Source organism: Typopeltis vanoorti, chromosome 11, assembly GCF_054136105.1.
Source record: "Typopeltis vanoorti isolate ZY-2024b chromosome 11, IOZ_Tvanoo_1.0, whole genome shotgun sequence".
Taxonomy (NCBI): Eukaryota; Metazoa; Arthropoda; class Arachnida; order Uropygi; family Thelyphonidae; genus Typopeltis; species Typopeltis vanoorti.
In genome coordinates this window covers 132,360,278-132,378,145 of record NC_143559.1, presented here as the reverse complement: position 1 = coordinate 132,378,145, position 17,868 = coordinate 132,360,278, and the positions used below count along the sequence as shown (strand labels likewise).

The window sequence follows — 17,868 nt, the reverse complement described above, 5'->3', positions numbered from 1 at the left end:
ACCACAGACACGTGGACGCGTCTGAGGGGGCACGAGGACAGAGGGAAATATGACGATGGAATATTCAAGTTCATCGCCAGTAAAATAACCCCGAAAGGTCACGAGTGGATACGCAGCAGTGAATTGCCACGTCTGATCACGTCTGGCCAGTCAATCACTAGTGGGAAGTTAAGCGAGGCATAATGAACGCAGTTTTTCAAAGCTGTGTCACCGATCCATCCAGGGGCGGTGCAGGAATAACCTCCGTGGAATGTCAGCGGACTCAACGTAATGAGACATCATTTATTGTTAGTCGCGCAAGTTGAGTAATGAATCCCCCTCTACCATCGGCGCATTCATTCTGTATTGACAGCCTTTGTGCGCCACTAAACTTCCCCCAAACAGCGTTATTTCTACTTTTAACATGGGTGGTGATGCATAACTTGTTGCCATGATAAATAAACTCTTCACCGACACGAAAGGGGATCAGAAAAAGGGAGGGAAACGAGTCCCTAATCTAAATCTTTTCATAACAATTCTTTATGGAGGGAGAAACAAAAGAGAAGGGAAGACGGCGGGGAAAAAAATGAAAAATTACAATCGCTATAAAAGGAGCCAGCAGAAAAACAGCCACATTCCCCGTCCGCACATTCTATTGGAGCCCCTTCTGTACCTGGTTTGGAGCTCTGGTTATCATTCTGTCTTGTACTCCCATCATTCCACTCGACTGGGCTTCCATGAGCGGGCGAGGGCACACTCAATGAATAAAACATTGTCGCCATTGTGCGGGCCAGTAATTAAATGTTTGCGCCGACTGCCGATGGCTCGAGACAGGAAGCGCGAGCTGTTTGGCCTGCTCAGAAACAAAAGGCCAGCTCATACGGAAAGCAATAAGCGAGTTGACCATCAACGACATATTTAGAAGGAACTCTTGCTCCACTTTCCACCCATTTAAATGTGCCAGAGGCGGAGGGAGGTTCGCATACACTTGGAACAGCCTTGCTAATTACATGGAAACATTAGTACAGTGGCCACGCCGGCTGGGCAAGTTATCGTGCCCACCCCCTCCTTTCCGACTGAATTGCTCTGAAAGGCTCCCACACAAGGCCGAGTAATGGAAGAACAGAAGAGTACAAAGTTGTAAATAAGTAATTATCAAGTCATGGAAGTGTTCAGCACTCGCTGGTATGTCTCAGCCGCTAATGACAGTGCCGGAATGTCGGTGCTAACGGACTGCGGACCACATTATGGACTGCTGACCAATTACGGCACCGAGAAAAGCTCTTAAACATTCTTACTATTATGTCTTGGAGAGGGAACGAACGTATCGCAAGAAGGGGTTAAGAGAGAAACAGAGAATGCGAAGGAATCGGTGAGTCATAAAAATCCTCTTTTCCCCGCCCCTTTACCCCCCCCCCCATGTATGTGTGTGTGTGCGCGCACGCGGAGGTGGATACAAAAGGGAACATTTATTTTACGGCCCTTTTGTCTTGGGCGCTTGCATTTGTGTTCGGAAAAGAATGAATGTTAAACAGTTGCACTCCATACGTGATTAGGCGCATGATCAGAACCTCTTCCAATAATTAACAGTGGATTACGCCCACGGAACAAATTCAACTCCTCAACTTTCTCTTTTTCCGACTATGCACAAGAAAAAAGAAACGTTTGCTGGCCCTAAAATTTAATAATCAAGCACTGTTCGCAATAAATAAATAAATAAACGCATTTAACACTGATTTTGGCAAGATATAAAATTAGCGGATTCGGTCGTACCCCTGGCAAGTGTGGTTAGGACTAAAGGGCAAAGTTATAAAGCCCTACAGGGAAGGGGAGAGAGAGAGAATACCAAGCTGCAAAAGGTAGTGTGTAGATTTGGTTAAAGATTATACACTCGTTTATGCATATACCAAGGCTACTAAAAGTATGTAGAAAGTATTAACATACTTTCTACACAATTTTGAGTGCGTTCTCTGGCTGGTTTGTTTATTTTTCGAGGTGACAGAGAGGGAGGAAGAGAATATGTAAAGGGAAAGATCTCCATATGAAAAGTACGCAAGGGAGGAAGGACGTAAGACGAAACTCAGGATTAGTCAAGTCAGCTAAACAATAAAGCTACAGCAATCCCTCGATTAATGCGCCCCCGATTAGTGCGTCATTTTCTTTCGGTATCCAAATTCGATTAGTGCGCCTCTAAAATTCGATTAGTGTGCCTATTTATTTATCATAAAAATAAATGTTACAGATTTAAAAAATTTTCGATCTATATATTTTTTAGTTACCGATTTGAAACATTTTACAAAGTTATTTTTTAATGGCATACTACACTATTTCCATGTTCACTATGTTCCAAATTTACGGCCAAAATTTATGTCGTCTGCTTTACATAGCATTTTGCTGATCATATCTCGTACAATTATTTTCCTTACTTTTTTATTTTAAATTATTTTCCTAACTTTTAATCATGAGTAAAAGAATTAGTGAGCAAAAAATAGAAGTGTGAAAATGGTTCGAAAAGTAATCTCATTGGAAGAAAAACTTGAAATAATAAAGAAAAATGAACAAGGCGAGTCCAGAGCAAAGATAGGACAAGAACAAAAAATGCGTGAATCAACTGCTGAATACAAAGAGAAAGAAAAGGTAAAGCTGCTTCAAGTTCATCATGCATGCACTCGAAATCAAAGTATTATAATGATTGAATTAGAGAGACTTCTTTTTACATGGATCGAAGATTGTAACCAAAAACGGATCCCGCTAAACACTGGATTTATTAGATCAAAAGTCTCTTTGTAACCTGGAAAGAAAGGGCTATCAATGATGGAAAAGAAGAATCCCACGTTAGTGCTGGGTGATTTGAGCGTTTCAAAAAGAGAAATAGCCTGCATGATGTTCTAATCACAGGCGAAGCTGCAAGTACAGATAAGGAGATATCCAGAGATTTTGAAGAAAATTGTATAAGAAGGGAACTATTGTGATCAACAAATATTTAATATCGATGAAACCGGCCTTTTTTTTGGAAGCGAATGCCTTCCAAGACCTTTCTAGCCAAATCAGAGAACTCTCAGCCTGGTTATAAAGTCGCAAAGTCGAATGAAATTACTGCTAGCAATCTGCGAGCCGTTTGGAAGCACATTCTTCTACATTGTGCAAATGATTTTAGTGCCGTTTCAAATGAATCTAAGTTAATTAGATCTCATTCTGAGAAACTGAGTGATTCCGACCTGCTAAATTTAGATATACAGCGGGAAGATCCTGAAGAATATGAAGAAATTTAATCACTGACAAGTCCAAAGAGGTTTCACAGAAACAATTTGAAAATATTTTTCGTACAATCGAAGTTATTAAGCGGCAATGCTTAGAGATTGACCCTGGTGAAGAGAGAAGCAGTAAAATTTGCAGAAGAGGCAACAGGGCCATACCGTCAGTTATATGAAAAAAAGAAACAGAATGCCTGTCAAATTACATTAGCTCAATTCTTTGTTAAGAAGCAGAATAATAAATTTATATTCTGAATATGTTTTATTGTCTTTCAGTTTCATGGTTTTCCTTTACCTAGGCCCTGAGACATACCCTAATTCTTTTATAAAAAAACTTAAGGGTCAAAAAAGAAATCTGAGGAACGAATTATACATTTTCCCATAGGTTACTATACTCGATTAGTGCGCCTGTTTTAAAGAACGCACTAATCGAGGGACTGCTGTATTATGTCTATCAACTGTGACTGCTTCCCACCAGTTTGTCCGTATTGCGAAACGATAACCTGCCGTGTCCATCTCAGAAGAACCACATCTTCCGTCATTCTTTTGCTGGAGGAAAAAAAAAAAACTGAATAGATTTCCCTGATGATTAAGTTAAATTTTAGTACAGACCAGTTTATTAGGTAATATATAATTTTATATAATAAATAACTAAAGTGTAAAGATACTAGATGATTCCAATCTTTATTCGTTTATAAATTAATTAACAAATAAATTAATTTTTGATTTTCCCCTATTAAAAATCGAGAATGTGACGACAATGGATCCAGTGAAAGTTTTTTCATTTTGGCAGGCCACTTTATTTCGATGTGTAACACGTTCTGCTGCACTTTTTTTTTGTGTGTGTGTGTGTGTGTGTGTGTGACAACGCTGAATCGTGATTTTTGGTATGCTGCTTCATGGTTCACTGTTCTCTTTTATATATGCAATTTATATAGATACATACTTGTGATCCAGTGGCGGCTCGTGGCTTGAAATCATGAGGGTGCTGCAACTTTCAAAATATACATACACACTGTAAGTACAGCGTGTACGTGCTTGGATAAAATATCAAAATCATGGTAAAAATTAAAAAAAAAAAAGTAAGTTTATTATCGATAAAATTATACAGTTCAGTATAATTCAAAATCACTTAAAATAAAATAATCCATTCCTTTAATTGTAATTAAAGGAACAGATTTACAATTTTTGGACATTACAATTAAGGGATTTAATTGTAATGTCCAAATATTTAAAGAAAACGGAGTAAACACGATAAGCATTACGAACACTACTACTACTGGCGCAAACTGCATATAAACAACAGTGGAACTGCGCGACGGACAGTGCCGCATTACGCTAATTGCTCGCATCTCGCTATGACGTGCATATGCTTGCGCGCGTAGCAATATGACACTGCGGTAAACACAGTGCTGCTAGCGTTCTTCGCCCTCCTAAGTGCTACAAGATGGATTTTTATTATTTTTTATACAAAACGAGAGAATTGCATAGGATTGTTGATGATAAAATTAAGGTCTCTCTTAATAATAATAATAATATCGAGAAAAATTGGGGGTGCTGCAGTTCTGCAATGCACGATCGCCCTTGTTGTGACCCCTTAACACTTTCCAAAGACACTGCCGTGATCACGTATCTTGGTATCAAACACTTCTGCATATCGCAACCGAAAAAAGTATAAAATAGTTTTTTGACGGACAGACTGGGAGAGCAAATATTTCTGTTTATTGAGAAAATGTCCTGAAAAGGACGATCGCAACCAAGAAACATAATTAAAAGTTAGCCACTATCAGAACTTCAAATCAAAAGGATTTTAACATCAGAGCAGTTTTAAAATGTAGATCGTTACTGTGCTGGTTAAGAATGCATAACAATTAAAGAGCAAGCTGTTGTTTCGTCTACTATATTAAGAAAATTAGTTAATTTTTCATAAAAAATGAAACAAAGAAGAAATGTAAAAAAAAAATTGCCAAATGCAATTTTTAAATTTATTTTTCGATGATCAGTCCTCAAATTTGAGCGCAAAGAAAACAGCCTATTTTCGTTTCATTTTTATTAATCGTGTGATTATTTTTAAAATTCAGTTCTAGATGATTTTCTCCCTTTCAGGTGTAGCAATATGTGAGGCTTTACTGTGTGTAAGGAGTGCCGTCCGCATACGTAACGCACGTGTAAGCAGCACCGTTTTATGTGACGTATTTCTAATACGAAAATGAAAACTTCCTCAAAAGCGGAACACACTTCCGGCTCCTATATAACAATAACGACAATAATTGGAAAAAGCACTGAAATTCATGGATGGCTGGGAAAAGAGGGAATCCTTTTCACAGCTTTTTACGTCTATCTGAAACAGTCACACCTTGTCAGATCTACATACTCAAAAATAAAGAAAAAAAAAGTATTCGATGTGCAATTGTACATTACTTCAGAATGCCCTAGTAAAAAAAAAAAAAAAAAATCATTTGATAGTAATGCACCAGAAAGTAAAGAAACCTTGGCAAGCACGCACACCAAAACACATGGAGCGATTTTATCAAGCACACACAGCCGACCATATTCCTACCATTTAACCACAGATTAAGAACGAGTGCCAAAACACGTATCCACCTCGAAACACAAGAGAGAAAGAAAGAAGAAGAAAAAATCATCTATCGGCGCGTGAACCTGTGTTGCCACCGATGTACACTTTGAACGCATTAACCCTAACACTGCATCAGGCTTAACAGCAAGATTAATCAGATTTATGGCAGTCCGCCGTCGGCATTGATTCCAACTAGCGACAGGATGATTAGGTATGAAGACGGATACTCTTCTCCGACACTAATACGGGACTTTAAATATAATAAATTGCCATTATGTATCATCAGTTAGTTAAGTGGCAGAGTAAAGCAACAACAACAAAAAAAAAACCACCTTCCAAGGATAGTGACGTCACGCGCGTTCGTGAGCGAAGAAAGGAAACTTTTGAGAAGTTGGTGACGAAGGAGCCGTTGCAGGCGCGTTCTGCCAGCACGAGACAAGAAATGATTCCCGTTTCCCAATGTAACGACCACAGTAGTTCATTTGCTTTCTTTCTCTCTCTCTATTTTTGTTTTTGTCTCTCTTAATATTAATAGGAAATGATACCGTCGAGTGTGTCCTCGATCTGCGGACCAGGAACGCGAATTTAATGTGAAATATTCGTGAGTGATACGAATTCAGTAACGTCTATTTTGTCATGTGTACCACATGATGAATCATCTCCAAATTGTGGAACAAACATCGGGAGGGAATAAGCAGGAAGTTATATGGTAGATGCGATGTCCACCATCCTTCGACCAAAAAGGAATCGGTAAAAATCGAAGACAAAGTTGAAATGAGAGAGAGGTCAACGTTAGCTATTTAAACACTTACTGGATGACCATTCCAACTCTGCAAAACGTGCATGTGGTTCCATTCATTACGTCAGAGAAGTGGCGCACTCAGGATTCAATCTAGGGGGGGGGGGGAGAGTTGGGTACACGATTTGAGAATAGACATCACGCACTGCATACGACCTATGACTGAGCATCTGCAGTGATCGCCAATACATGAAACCCGTGATCTCCTCTGGCTCGGCACGGTCCGCCCGAGCACTACTTCGTTCACAGCGGCCGTGATTCCCGAGAGCTAATAGGGTATTCCCACCTTATGTAACCGCTAATTCGTAAGTAGCATAGAAACAGAAGACACGATACAACATAAATAAAAAAATGAATTTTAATTAGGAAAAGATTTTTGGAAAATTTTCTAGTGTTTTATTCTTTTTTTGCCCCCCCCCCCGGATGCGTCATTGTGCCAGAGTGTGAAAGCAAATGTTGTATAAATTAACAAAGTGTTCTTTGAAGTGTTCAAAGTCTGTCAATCGAAGATTCCGCTTCAACTCTCGATGTCAATCTATCATAGTCCCAAAACGCAAATTTCACATGTTCCTTGGAAACTCACCCTTCGGATCTTAGAAATGCTATTCCAAAGGTCTCATTTTGAAAACGCGCACTTCAATAGAGAAAAGAAATAACAGTTTCTTTAATAACTTTATTATCCAATTACGCACGCCACGCCCTGTAAAAGTAGCCCATTAAGTGGATTCTTTCGAATAAAGAAGAAAAAAAAAAACTGCTGTGCGTTTCTTGTGTGTATGGTGAAGGGTGACGTCATCATGCGCCTTTTCTCGAATGCACGAAGTCTTCCTCAGAACCCAGTTGGCACTCCAAAGTGTTCTTTTCATTTCTGGGTGTTATTCCCTCGCTTCCTGAGCGTGGGGGAGTGCGCCACTCGAAACGAACTTCTGCTACACCCACAGGCGAACTCGTGGCCTTTCCTTTTCGCTCTTACACACATCGATGGCGAACCGATAAAGCACGTGCTGCTTGCAACACAAAGACCAACGTCTTGTACGTGTGACTCATCTGCTTCCGCTACCACACCGGCTCTTTGAGGTTTTTAAATCATTACGAAAGGGTGGTCTGCGTACAGGGTTTACAGCGACATTAGGAAAGGTCAGAAAGTGGAAAGATTGAGTCATTATATTTTATTAAACTTCTCCCTCCCCGCTACAAAAAAAAAAAAAAAAAAAAAAAATCAAGTTGCTTGTAATACCTTCAGGATTATTTCTGTTATTATCCCCCAACATCGGATGTTCACCCTCACCACCACAATATTCAAATGCATCAAATCCAGTGGGATTTGATCACCAGTTGGAATCAAATAACTATTCAGTCACAAGACAAAATTTCATTCTTCGAGAGACAGAACTCGTAAAAGACAAAAGATCCCCTCGTAGATCGAAATGTAGCTGTAGACGCGTTCTGCCTGGTTGACACTGAGTACATTTTATGAATGATGCTGCAAAAATCCAGCTCTGACCTTCATTCCATTCCATCTTAAGGTACAAATTCACTTCAGCAATGTAGAAGGAATCTCCTTTCATTCCCAGGTGAAACCAGAGCACCGAATTGTACGACGGACGAGACGCAATTCAAATCAGAGGTTTACTAGTATTAGACCAATTTATGTATTTATTATATTATTGAAGAATAATGGTATCATTCATGAATGTAGATTTCTAACGTATCATTAAAAAAAAATGTGAAAGAACCTCCCCCTCTTTCCTCACGTCCATTCATCACCTATTCTGAAGAGATCAAGGATCTTTTTTGTTGATATCTAATATCGACAAAAAACATTAACATCACGTGATCAACGTGAAAAATAACCACCGTCTCGATTTATCATTCAGCTTGATGAATTCACTGCTGACGAACTCTTTGAATCCTCAAAGATCATGGATGAAACTCACCACTAGTGTCTAGGATTTTTCCCCCCGGAAGGGGGGGGGGATACATGTCGATACTATACGAGCCATAGAAATCGAGTTACTATTTACGAAAACTTTTTCTGAAAAGGTTTTTGATACCACGAACTCAATCTGCCCATCGTATCAAAATATGCGCACCTGTCACAACATACACTTACAAATGGACATAAATAGAAATATAAAAAGGTAAACATTTACAAATTCAGGGACGAATATTCGGAAACTCCTCACCATCCCCTTGCTTCTTATCCATAAGAAAACTGTCGCGAGATCTTCATCTGCTGTAGATATGTACAGGAACAGATAGGGTTTGTTTTCTTAAGTGTGAAGACTTAACTGTATACTTAAGATATTATTAACATAACTTCATGAGTTCTTTTTTTTTCTTTTTGGTCGACTTACTAACCTGTAATTCCCCACACGTAATCATGGCTATCTTCTAGATATAACGGAAACAGATTCATAAGCTGTCCGCTCAGTTTGACTGGCTGAGTGAGTTTTTCAACGTACAAGATGCAGACTCGGATTCCACATTCACAAACATCCATGAGACGCAGATGTTTGCGATAGATGACAGGTGCATTTCATCATGCAGTGTGAGATAATCCTGATTTCAGGGGGCCTGAAGTGACACTATATTTGGTCTCTAGAGCAAGTTCCTGAATTATCTTGAACATATTCCAAGGAAATAATGGTTAGTTTACTATCCTTTGTGAGCTGGATCAACCCTGAAGAAATAACGATTATAAAAGACGGGAACCCAAAAGACAGAAGAAGATGAAGGCAAGAAAACCAAAGAAGAGATGGAAAGACGCACACCGAAGACGGCAGAAATTTCTACACGTCAGGTGATTTTTAAAAGATTTAGGGATAAGATCTTTGCACACTCAACGTAATTTGAGTGTATTCTAGTTTTCAGTTAAAAACAATTGCAACACCAGTGCTTACCAGAGACGTCTGCCCCCCCCCCACTCTTAAGAGATTCTTGAAAGGCAAAACCATTTGATGATGCAGACGCAGTTGAACTAAATGCGACAATGGAACTTTTAGGAAGAGGCTTCCAGCAGTATATCAGACGCAAGCGAATACTTTGAACAAGCCCGCTTCCGAAGGAGAATAACCCACGAAATGCGAGCATAACAGTTCAGAGTCGACCGCGATATTTTGCAATCGCACTTCGTCAAACTCTAAAACACACTGTGTAACTGGATGACTGGAATGATATGACAAGAACACGCGATTATTTTTAAATTAAGCGTTCCGCAAAGATATGTGGAGATACGCCCTGTTTCTTCTTGCAACTCTCTGCAGTTTAAAAAAATAAAAATAAATAAAAAAATAAAAAAAGAGGGGTGGAGTTTCACTTGTGCTCTTTCACATCGTTTGTATTTATAAACAGTCCAAGCATGGCGACTTCATTAAGCTGTCTACCCAAGAATTTCGTCTTTCTTTCTTTTTTATGTAACTATAATAATATTTTTTTTTTCTTTTACTGTAAAACGGATGTCCAAGTACATAAAACTTCCGATTCGCTACACGTCAACGCCCCACATGTAAAGGTCGCCGAGTAGGGCTGTCCGAAAAGAAATTGATACTCGCAGAGAAATTCGGCCTTTCAGAATTGGTGCCATCGCGGCAAATGAATGTAAATGTTTAGTCGCCCGTGACTGGTTTTTATCCGCCAAACTCGGTTAGGTGACACTGATCGACAATCCTGGAAAACAAACAAACTCGGACAATCCGACAAGCGTTGCCATTACGAGCTGACTCCTCCCCCTCGTGTCCGTCATCGCGGGCCTTCAACGTAGCCGCATTAGTGATGTTTGTCCTATTTTTTCGAAAGGTGCGGAGTTATTTGTTTTTCCATTACTCAACTTGTACCCTTTGAAAAGAGCCGTAAATCGCCAGCTACTTAGACCGAACCAATCTGAATCCCTTAACTCCTCCACCTTGACAGAGATGAGAAGGAATTCCGCCCTTCGCCAGGAAAAATCCACGCAGGTGTTAGCGCCTGTTTCACAACTCAATCGTAAAGCAAACAGCGGAGATAAAAGGTGAATTAAAATCTGCATCGCGGGGCAATTTCTGAGGTCGAGAGTGTGTCGGAAGAATAAATAAAAGTGTGTACAGTGATTAAGAGGTGAGGGGGTGAGGCGATCGGAACAGATATGATGAAATAAGAGGAAAGAAGAGCAAAAATTAACGGCGCTATTTGGATTTGTCGGCGACATGGAATACTCCGAGCGGAACAAATGGAAGAAAGATGGCGCTGAGGGTCAAGTACATGGGATGCTAAAGAATGCTGGCATCAGACAAAAAAAGATGGCGCAGCTTATTTGGTTAAACCGGAAAAGAAGGGAATGTGGGTGTGGTGAAATTGGGTTGCACGAGGAGGGGAGACAAAGCAGAAACGAAGAACCATAATTATAAACTTGCTATATATTCTTACGGCGACAATTTTTAAGGCGAAAAAAAAAAATCGTTCCCGTAAGCTCTTCAGCAATGAATTCACTTCGTCGGCGTTCATTTTAGATTGTCCAGTTTGCTATTCCAGTTCCTACAATCAGGGATGTGCATAACTCGAGTCACTCAGGATGTAAGGAAGGAACATTAAAATCACACTGCTCCAGCTATGATTTGGTGTCCGTGCATTTCTCTCTCTCTCTCTCTTGCGATACCTTTTAGAACGGTATATTAAAGTATCACAAGATTCTATGTCAAGAATAAAGAGAGTAGTAAGAACAGCCTAATGAATTTTATTTAGTTTTATATCCATCCATTGACAATCTGAGATTTACGGATGACATTGTTATTGTTGAAGAAGACGAAAGAGAACTCCAAAAAACACTGAAACTGTTAAATGAGGAAGGGAAGAGATTTGGACTTGTTATGAACTTTGAAAAAACAAAGACAATGGTATTTGGTGAGAAGAACATGAAACAAAAGATACAAGTGGATGGAACTGATATAGAAAATGTAGAACAATTCACATATTTGGGAAGTAAACTGACATATGACTTGGACTGTAAAAAAGAAATACAGATCAGGATTGAAAGGGAAGAACAAATCTGAAGGCCATGGATAACATCTGGGAAAGTAAAGTGATCAGTCTGCAAACAAAACTAAGAGTACTGGACACATGCATCTTCAGCGGTATACTGTACGGATCTGAAACGTGGGTAATAAATAAGGAATCAAGAAAAATAATTTTGGCATTTGTAGATTCTAAGAATAGGATGGGTACAGAAAGTCACAAATGAAGAGCTCTGTCGGAAGATACAACCAAAGGAGAATCTAATGCAGAAGATTATTCAACGGAAGCTGCAATTATTTGGACACATCTGTAGAATGAGTGAGGACCGGAAGATAAAGACTTTCATGTTTGTATTATGGATGGTGTAAACAGAAGAGGTAGACCATACAGAGAATGGACAGACGACATAAAGAACTGGTGTGGAATGGGTGCACAGAAACTGCGACACTGTGCACTGGACAAAGAAAGGTGGAAGAAGATACTGAAGGAAGCATCGGACATCAACGGGCAGTGAGCCCATGGTTCGTGATGATGAAGTGCAGCCTACTGATTTATTTAAATTGGACATGTTTTCGTTTTCGAGAGTCCACAGTAGGTCTTCCATCTTCAGAGATGGAAGGCAAAAATCCCCTTCTACCCCATCCCCTCTTTTCTGGTATAGTCTTTTTATTTATTTATTTATTTTTTTTTTCCCATTTCGAAAGCTATTTGTACAAATGCTATAGTAGTTCGGACTCGTTGAGTGAGGACACGGGGGTCATTTGAGAGGCTTCGAGTAAATTTATGGCCACAGATACGCACGAGCGTGTGTGAAACTCAGATTTTCTGGTCGGGTGTGCTGTCCGTGAATGAATTTATCAGGGACACAAAGGTGGCTGAGCAAGGATTGTCTCAAAAGTGTACAATAATCGAGGCTACGCCGAGCTCCAGTAATAAATCACAACTCTTTCTCGGCTACGCTGTCTTTGAACAAACAAATGACCCCAAACTCGATCGTATACGTTCTCGCAGTGTGTCAAACGAAACGTTTATCTCAATCAATGCCCATAAGCTCGTTTTGCTGTAATGCAGTAGTTTTCAAACCACTTTGCCCCAGGATCTGTTGGCCATCTGAATACTTTCTCACGAACTCCACAGCTTAGCTAGGCCGAGGATGATAATATCGTTACCGTAATGCACTGCAAAGAAATATTGCGCCACTCAAGCATGAAACGTTGAGATTTTCGTACTTTTCCGGTTATTAGTTGAGCTTTTGCGGAATCGAGTATGCAGACCCTAATAAATAATTCTCAATCACGTCACAGCTGACACCACAATATTATCCAATAAGTAAATAGAAAAGGGGGAAAAAATCATAAAAGAGCTTTAGGTACTTAAACGTAGCTAAACTGTGTCGTACAGGAAAATGTAGGAACAGTTTTCTTAAATGTGAATCAATTCTAGGAAGTTTTCAAATAATATACAACAAAATTGAAAATCAACAAGATATATAGGACTTCAAATAAATACGCGAATAACTCGAGATACTTATAACTAGCTGAAAACAGGAGTGTGATTAAATGCAGTAAAGAATAAAAGGAAATTCAGCCCGTTCAAAATTGGAACACCAACGTCATCTTCGGGAGCTTGAAAATCAGAATGGAGTTAGTCCGGGTTAAGCTTTTCGTGGATTTGATGTCCAGACATTTGCAGAATACGCTATTGCTGTTTATTATTTTTATTTATTATTTGTTTGTTTAGTTTTCGGAGTTTTTGAACCTACTTGTTCTTCCCTTTAGAGCAGTGCTTCCCAAACTTCTGGATGTCAGGGCCCCCTTTGGAAAAATTAAAATATTTCACGGCCCCCATCGAAAAAAAATCGTAATAGAGACATATATTATTATAATATTTACTGTATTTATATTCAATACAATTTATATTCAAGATTATGCGTTTGTAATCTTTTTTTTTTGTGTGTTTCTTATCAATACCTTTGAAATGAAACTTATAGGAATAAGCAATATTTACTAATATTCATTAAGCGCCGAAATACGAAAGAAGCAAAATTTGTGAACTAACACCAATGTGTGATTTTTTCCATTAAAATATAAAAAAGAACAAAAAAGAAATAATAAATAATAAAAACTAAATACGTTTCTTTTAAGATTAAAAATCTATTTAGTCTTAAAACATTTTAAATTTGTTTTCATTATTTCACGCCCCCCCCCTCAACAAATCTTACGGCCCCCACTTTGGGAAGCGCTGCTTTAGAGTAAGGAAAAGACTGTACTGGCTTTTTCGTGTACTGGAATATGACCTGAGCATCGGTAAAAACAACGCATTTTCTTAATTCCCATACACTCATATATCTTGACTATTGCTTATATTACACACTCCTATACACCCTTCTATTTCTGCCGCGACGCATGGTGTGTAAACGGGTCATTTGAACAACAACTATCCAAAATTATTTACAAAATCATCTCGCCACATAAAACACTGTATGATCGGTGAAAGCAGACGTCGGCAAGAGATGATTTCCTATCTTTTAGTACAAGGGCGAATGCGTCTTCTCATCGATCACGAGCCCAAATACGACTGCCTCAGTAATCAGGTGATCAAATTCCTATCTTGTCGTTTAAGAAACCTATCTTGGGGTTTAGTTGAAGAGAAGATTCGACAGAACAGGGGATTCACTATGACGTCACGCTCGCTGCCATTTCCAGAAGTTTCACGGCTGGGAACAATTCCCCCCCCCCCCATATAATCCTGACCTCGCGCCAAGCGACTTTCACCTGTTCAAACACCTGAAATCTTTCCTTGGTGGCCAGCGGTTTCAAGACGACGAGGAGGTCAAAGAAGCAGTCAATACGTGGTTTGCTCACAGACGGCAACCTTCTACGACGAAGGTATACAACTCTAGGTGCCCCTTTATGATAAGTGGCTGAACAATGGCGGAAATTATGTAGAAAAGTAGTGAAAGATGTCTACTTTAATTTCCAATAAAGTTTTTTTTGTAAGTATATTTTGTTTCTCTGACAGCCCATCGGAACTTACTTTCTGGATGTCCCTCGTATAATATATATATAAATAGCTGGAATTTATGTTCTTCCACACCAACACACCGTATTCATCCAAGCGATTTTTTCAAAAATATAACTTGCTTTCGGACCGACCACAATTATTCCAGGATTCCCATTGTCCCTTTTAATCTGCAAATCAGTAAATCTGACTGATGCCGAAGTCAGCATAAGCAATCAAGAACTCACGTGGTTAGCACTATGCATGACAGCAAGTCTGCGTTCTCAAAACTGCTCATAGCAAAACAAGTACCAATTAGCGACCACCCTAAAAGTCTCAATATTTATCCGGATGCAAGTCATTAGTATGTTTAAGATTTTTTACATCTGCCAAGGAGGAAAAGATCCTAATGATTAGAAAGATTACGAAAATAGTCGCATATTTGGCCTCTTTCTGTTAAAATTAATCATTCAGTCAAGGGAGAGATTCTCGGTACACAAACCTCCAAATAATCCCCACTAGAAACTTTGTCTTAAGTGCGATATTTTTTTCGAATAGTCACAATCAATCTTCCGTACATAGGTATGTGCCAGAGCACAGCAAAAAATGAAGTGAAAACACTTGCCAGTATCGTTGTAATTAAACATTCCGACCTTAAAAAGGGTTGTTTTTGAGAGATATTAATCTCTTGCATTACTCTTCATTTAGTTTTGTCTCTGTTCCAAGGAAAGAATCAAAAGAAAAAATAAGATCAAATGACTTTAGTGCTTTTTTATTATTTTTTTTTTTAAGTTTTCCATGAATTCACTTGGCAAGCCACGAAAGAAGTTGCACGTTTAAAAATATTCTAAATATATGTATTTATTTTTTAACGTTCAATTCTAAATTGCGATTTGTAATTATTCTAGCCGTAATCGCTTTACTTAATTACAATTTCAATTCTACACAACGCCAGAGAAGCGTCACTTCATAGTCCGACATATACGCAAATAGTTGTTCAGAGCAGACGATTGATAGCTGATATGAGCAGACGACACGAAGCCTCTATTAAATGCGGCACGAAGCAAATAACTGGCGGCCATGATTCTGTTTACTGTTCATAATTTGGTTTAGGAAATAAATGTGTTTTAACAAGCAAGCAGTCGAAGAAATGAAGTTGAAATGTAATTACTGATGACTAATCGATACGTAGTTAAATGAGCAAATAATCAAAGTTAACTCCGAGGTGAATTAAACACTGACAGCTACGATATTAACTAAGACATTTTAAAAGTTTATTCAATTTTCTCGTGATTGTTTCATACTTTTAGTGCCTTCCGTACGTCGGTTGTTGCAATTAATGTGATTTCGAAGATTCCCGAGGATTCTGTAGACGGCATTTAATGAGTATCTGATTAAAATTTCATATATAACGAAACACATTCATGGAATTGGCTTCGTTTAGAAGAGTAAGTGGCGCACTCACTATTAACAATGATAGATTTCCGAACTAATTTAATAATTTTTTTAAAAAAAAATTATGCAATTAGCATACAGAACTAGTAGAATAGATTACAGGACGTTATGTTATTAGAATACACTTTCTATCTCGTATTTGATAATTTATTAGTATAAAAACAAAGTTCTGTCTGTTTATTGGACAACAAAAAGTAACCTTTCGCAGTTATGTGTGTATATTAAAAGGTATCTCATAATATACACATAAACTGAAATAAGTGTGGAAGTTAAATACGCACCATTTTTATGACGTTAGTCAACTGGTTTGCATGTATAGGCTCATCTGGATTAATACACGTCCACAAGAGGTTGAAGGCGTTAATGCGTTCTAGGACTATCATATCCTAATAATACCAAGGATCTTTATGTAGTCTCAGATTTTTTTTTTTTTTTCAATAAAAGAGACTTTTTTTTGTTGTTGTTCTCACCTTCCTTCAACTGCATTCAAAGTATGAGAAGAGGGAATCGGAACGAATTTCAGGTAGACACAGGAGTCAATCTACGTTCACTTAATACACATCCGATTTAATGTAAAATTTTAATTCTTGCCCAGAAAGCAAAATCGCATTTTTTTTAATCTGCTAAAGAAGGTGTGTTAAGAAACAGGTTAAAAAACTCACCTCTGGAGTGTTTTTCTTGAAATCTCGACTGAGCTCGACGAGTCGTTTTCTTGAGCTGTCACTTTCATCTTGGCGGTTAGCGAGCTCTGTGGCCGTTACGTCCAGTTCTTTCTGCATGAGACAAAAAAGAAAAAAAATCTTTTAGGACGGATAATTACATTTGAAAACGTGTGTGTTTCAAGAAACAGAATGGCACAAATTAGCAGCACCGCTGATATTTCAGAGTGTGGCTTCACGACAACCCACCTTCCTTAATCTAACTCCCCAAATCACCTCCCTGCTCAGTTAAAAGGCTTTTAATCTTAAGAAAGAACGAGACACACGCAAATTTGTCTCCTGATTCACTTCTATGCGTCATTTATAGAAAGGATGTAAAGGGAGAAATGTGTAAATAACGTAGATACTGCTAGCCCTGACAACTTAGTCGAATACCTGAAATGTGGCTGAATTTACAAGATTCTTCCACATCGAATTTCGTGATCTTAATCTTCCCCCTTTTACCCTCCGAAGAAATCATTCCACGCAACTTATCCTACACGATTTTAATATAAAATTTCAAAATTTAAATAAAATATTCTTTGTAAATAAATCTTTCAGTTTTCGAGTCCAATGCTATTTTGAATTTTGCCACCCACGAAAAAGTTTGATTATACAAATACATCCAGCTAAAAATAACTTCGTGCCCCCCCCTATAATAGAAGGGGGGGTTAAATTTCAAGTTGGATTTCGAATTGCTGTTACCAAAAAAAGCGTCAAATGCACCCTTCCACACGGGTTCAAATGAGGTTCACTAAATTAGGTTTCTCGCTTAGGCTTCTAAACAGTGTGTGTGTGTGTTTTCCTGGACATCAATCTTCAAAATATGTAGTGGTAGAAACAACAACAAAAAAATAATAACGATCATCGCACGGATGAATGTGTCCTTCAACTACAAACACATAACCTGAATTTCACCTTTCTAAGCCTTTAAAAATATCCATCATACAACGACTAATCCGTGATAAACTGAAGTTGGAAGAACTATGGACCAAACTTTATTCTACTTTTTTTTCTTTTTTTTTTCAGTGCACAACTTTTCAAAACTGTAATTACAAGACAGGCTGCGAATTAATTAAATGTTTTTGCATTCTTTATAATGTTTTTAACTGCACA

General features: G+C 38.4%; 1 protein-coding gene across 1 annotated transcript in view; it reads right to left on the bottom strand.

The window, feature by feature from the left end:
- The window catches only part of LOC150102055 (homeobox protein cut-like 1), a 308,969-nt gene extending 292,136 nt beyond the window's left edge, over nt 1-16,833 (bottom strand). Inside the window, exon 1 of the mRNA XM_090399958.1 lies at nt 16,717-16,833. Coding sequence (XP_090256084.1) covers nt 16,717-16,833 — 117 coding nt within the window. The remainder of the gene's footprint in view (nt 1-16,716) is intronic.
- Between the last annotated feature and the right edge of the window lie 1,035 nt (nt 16,834-17,868).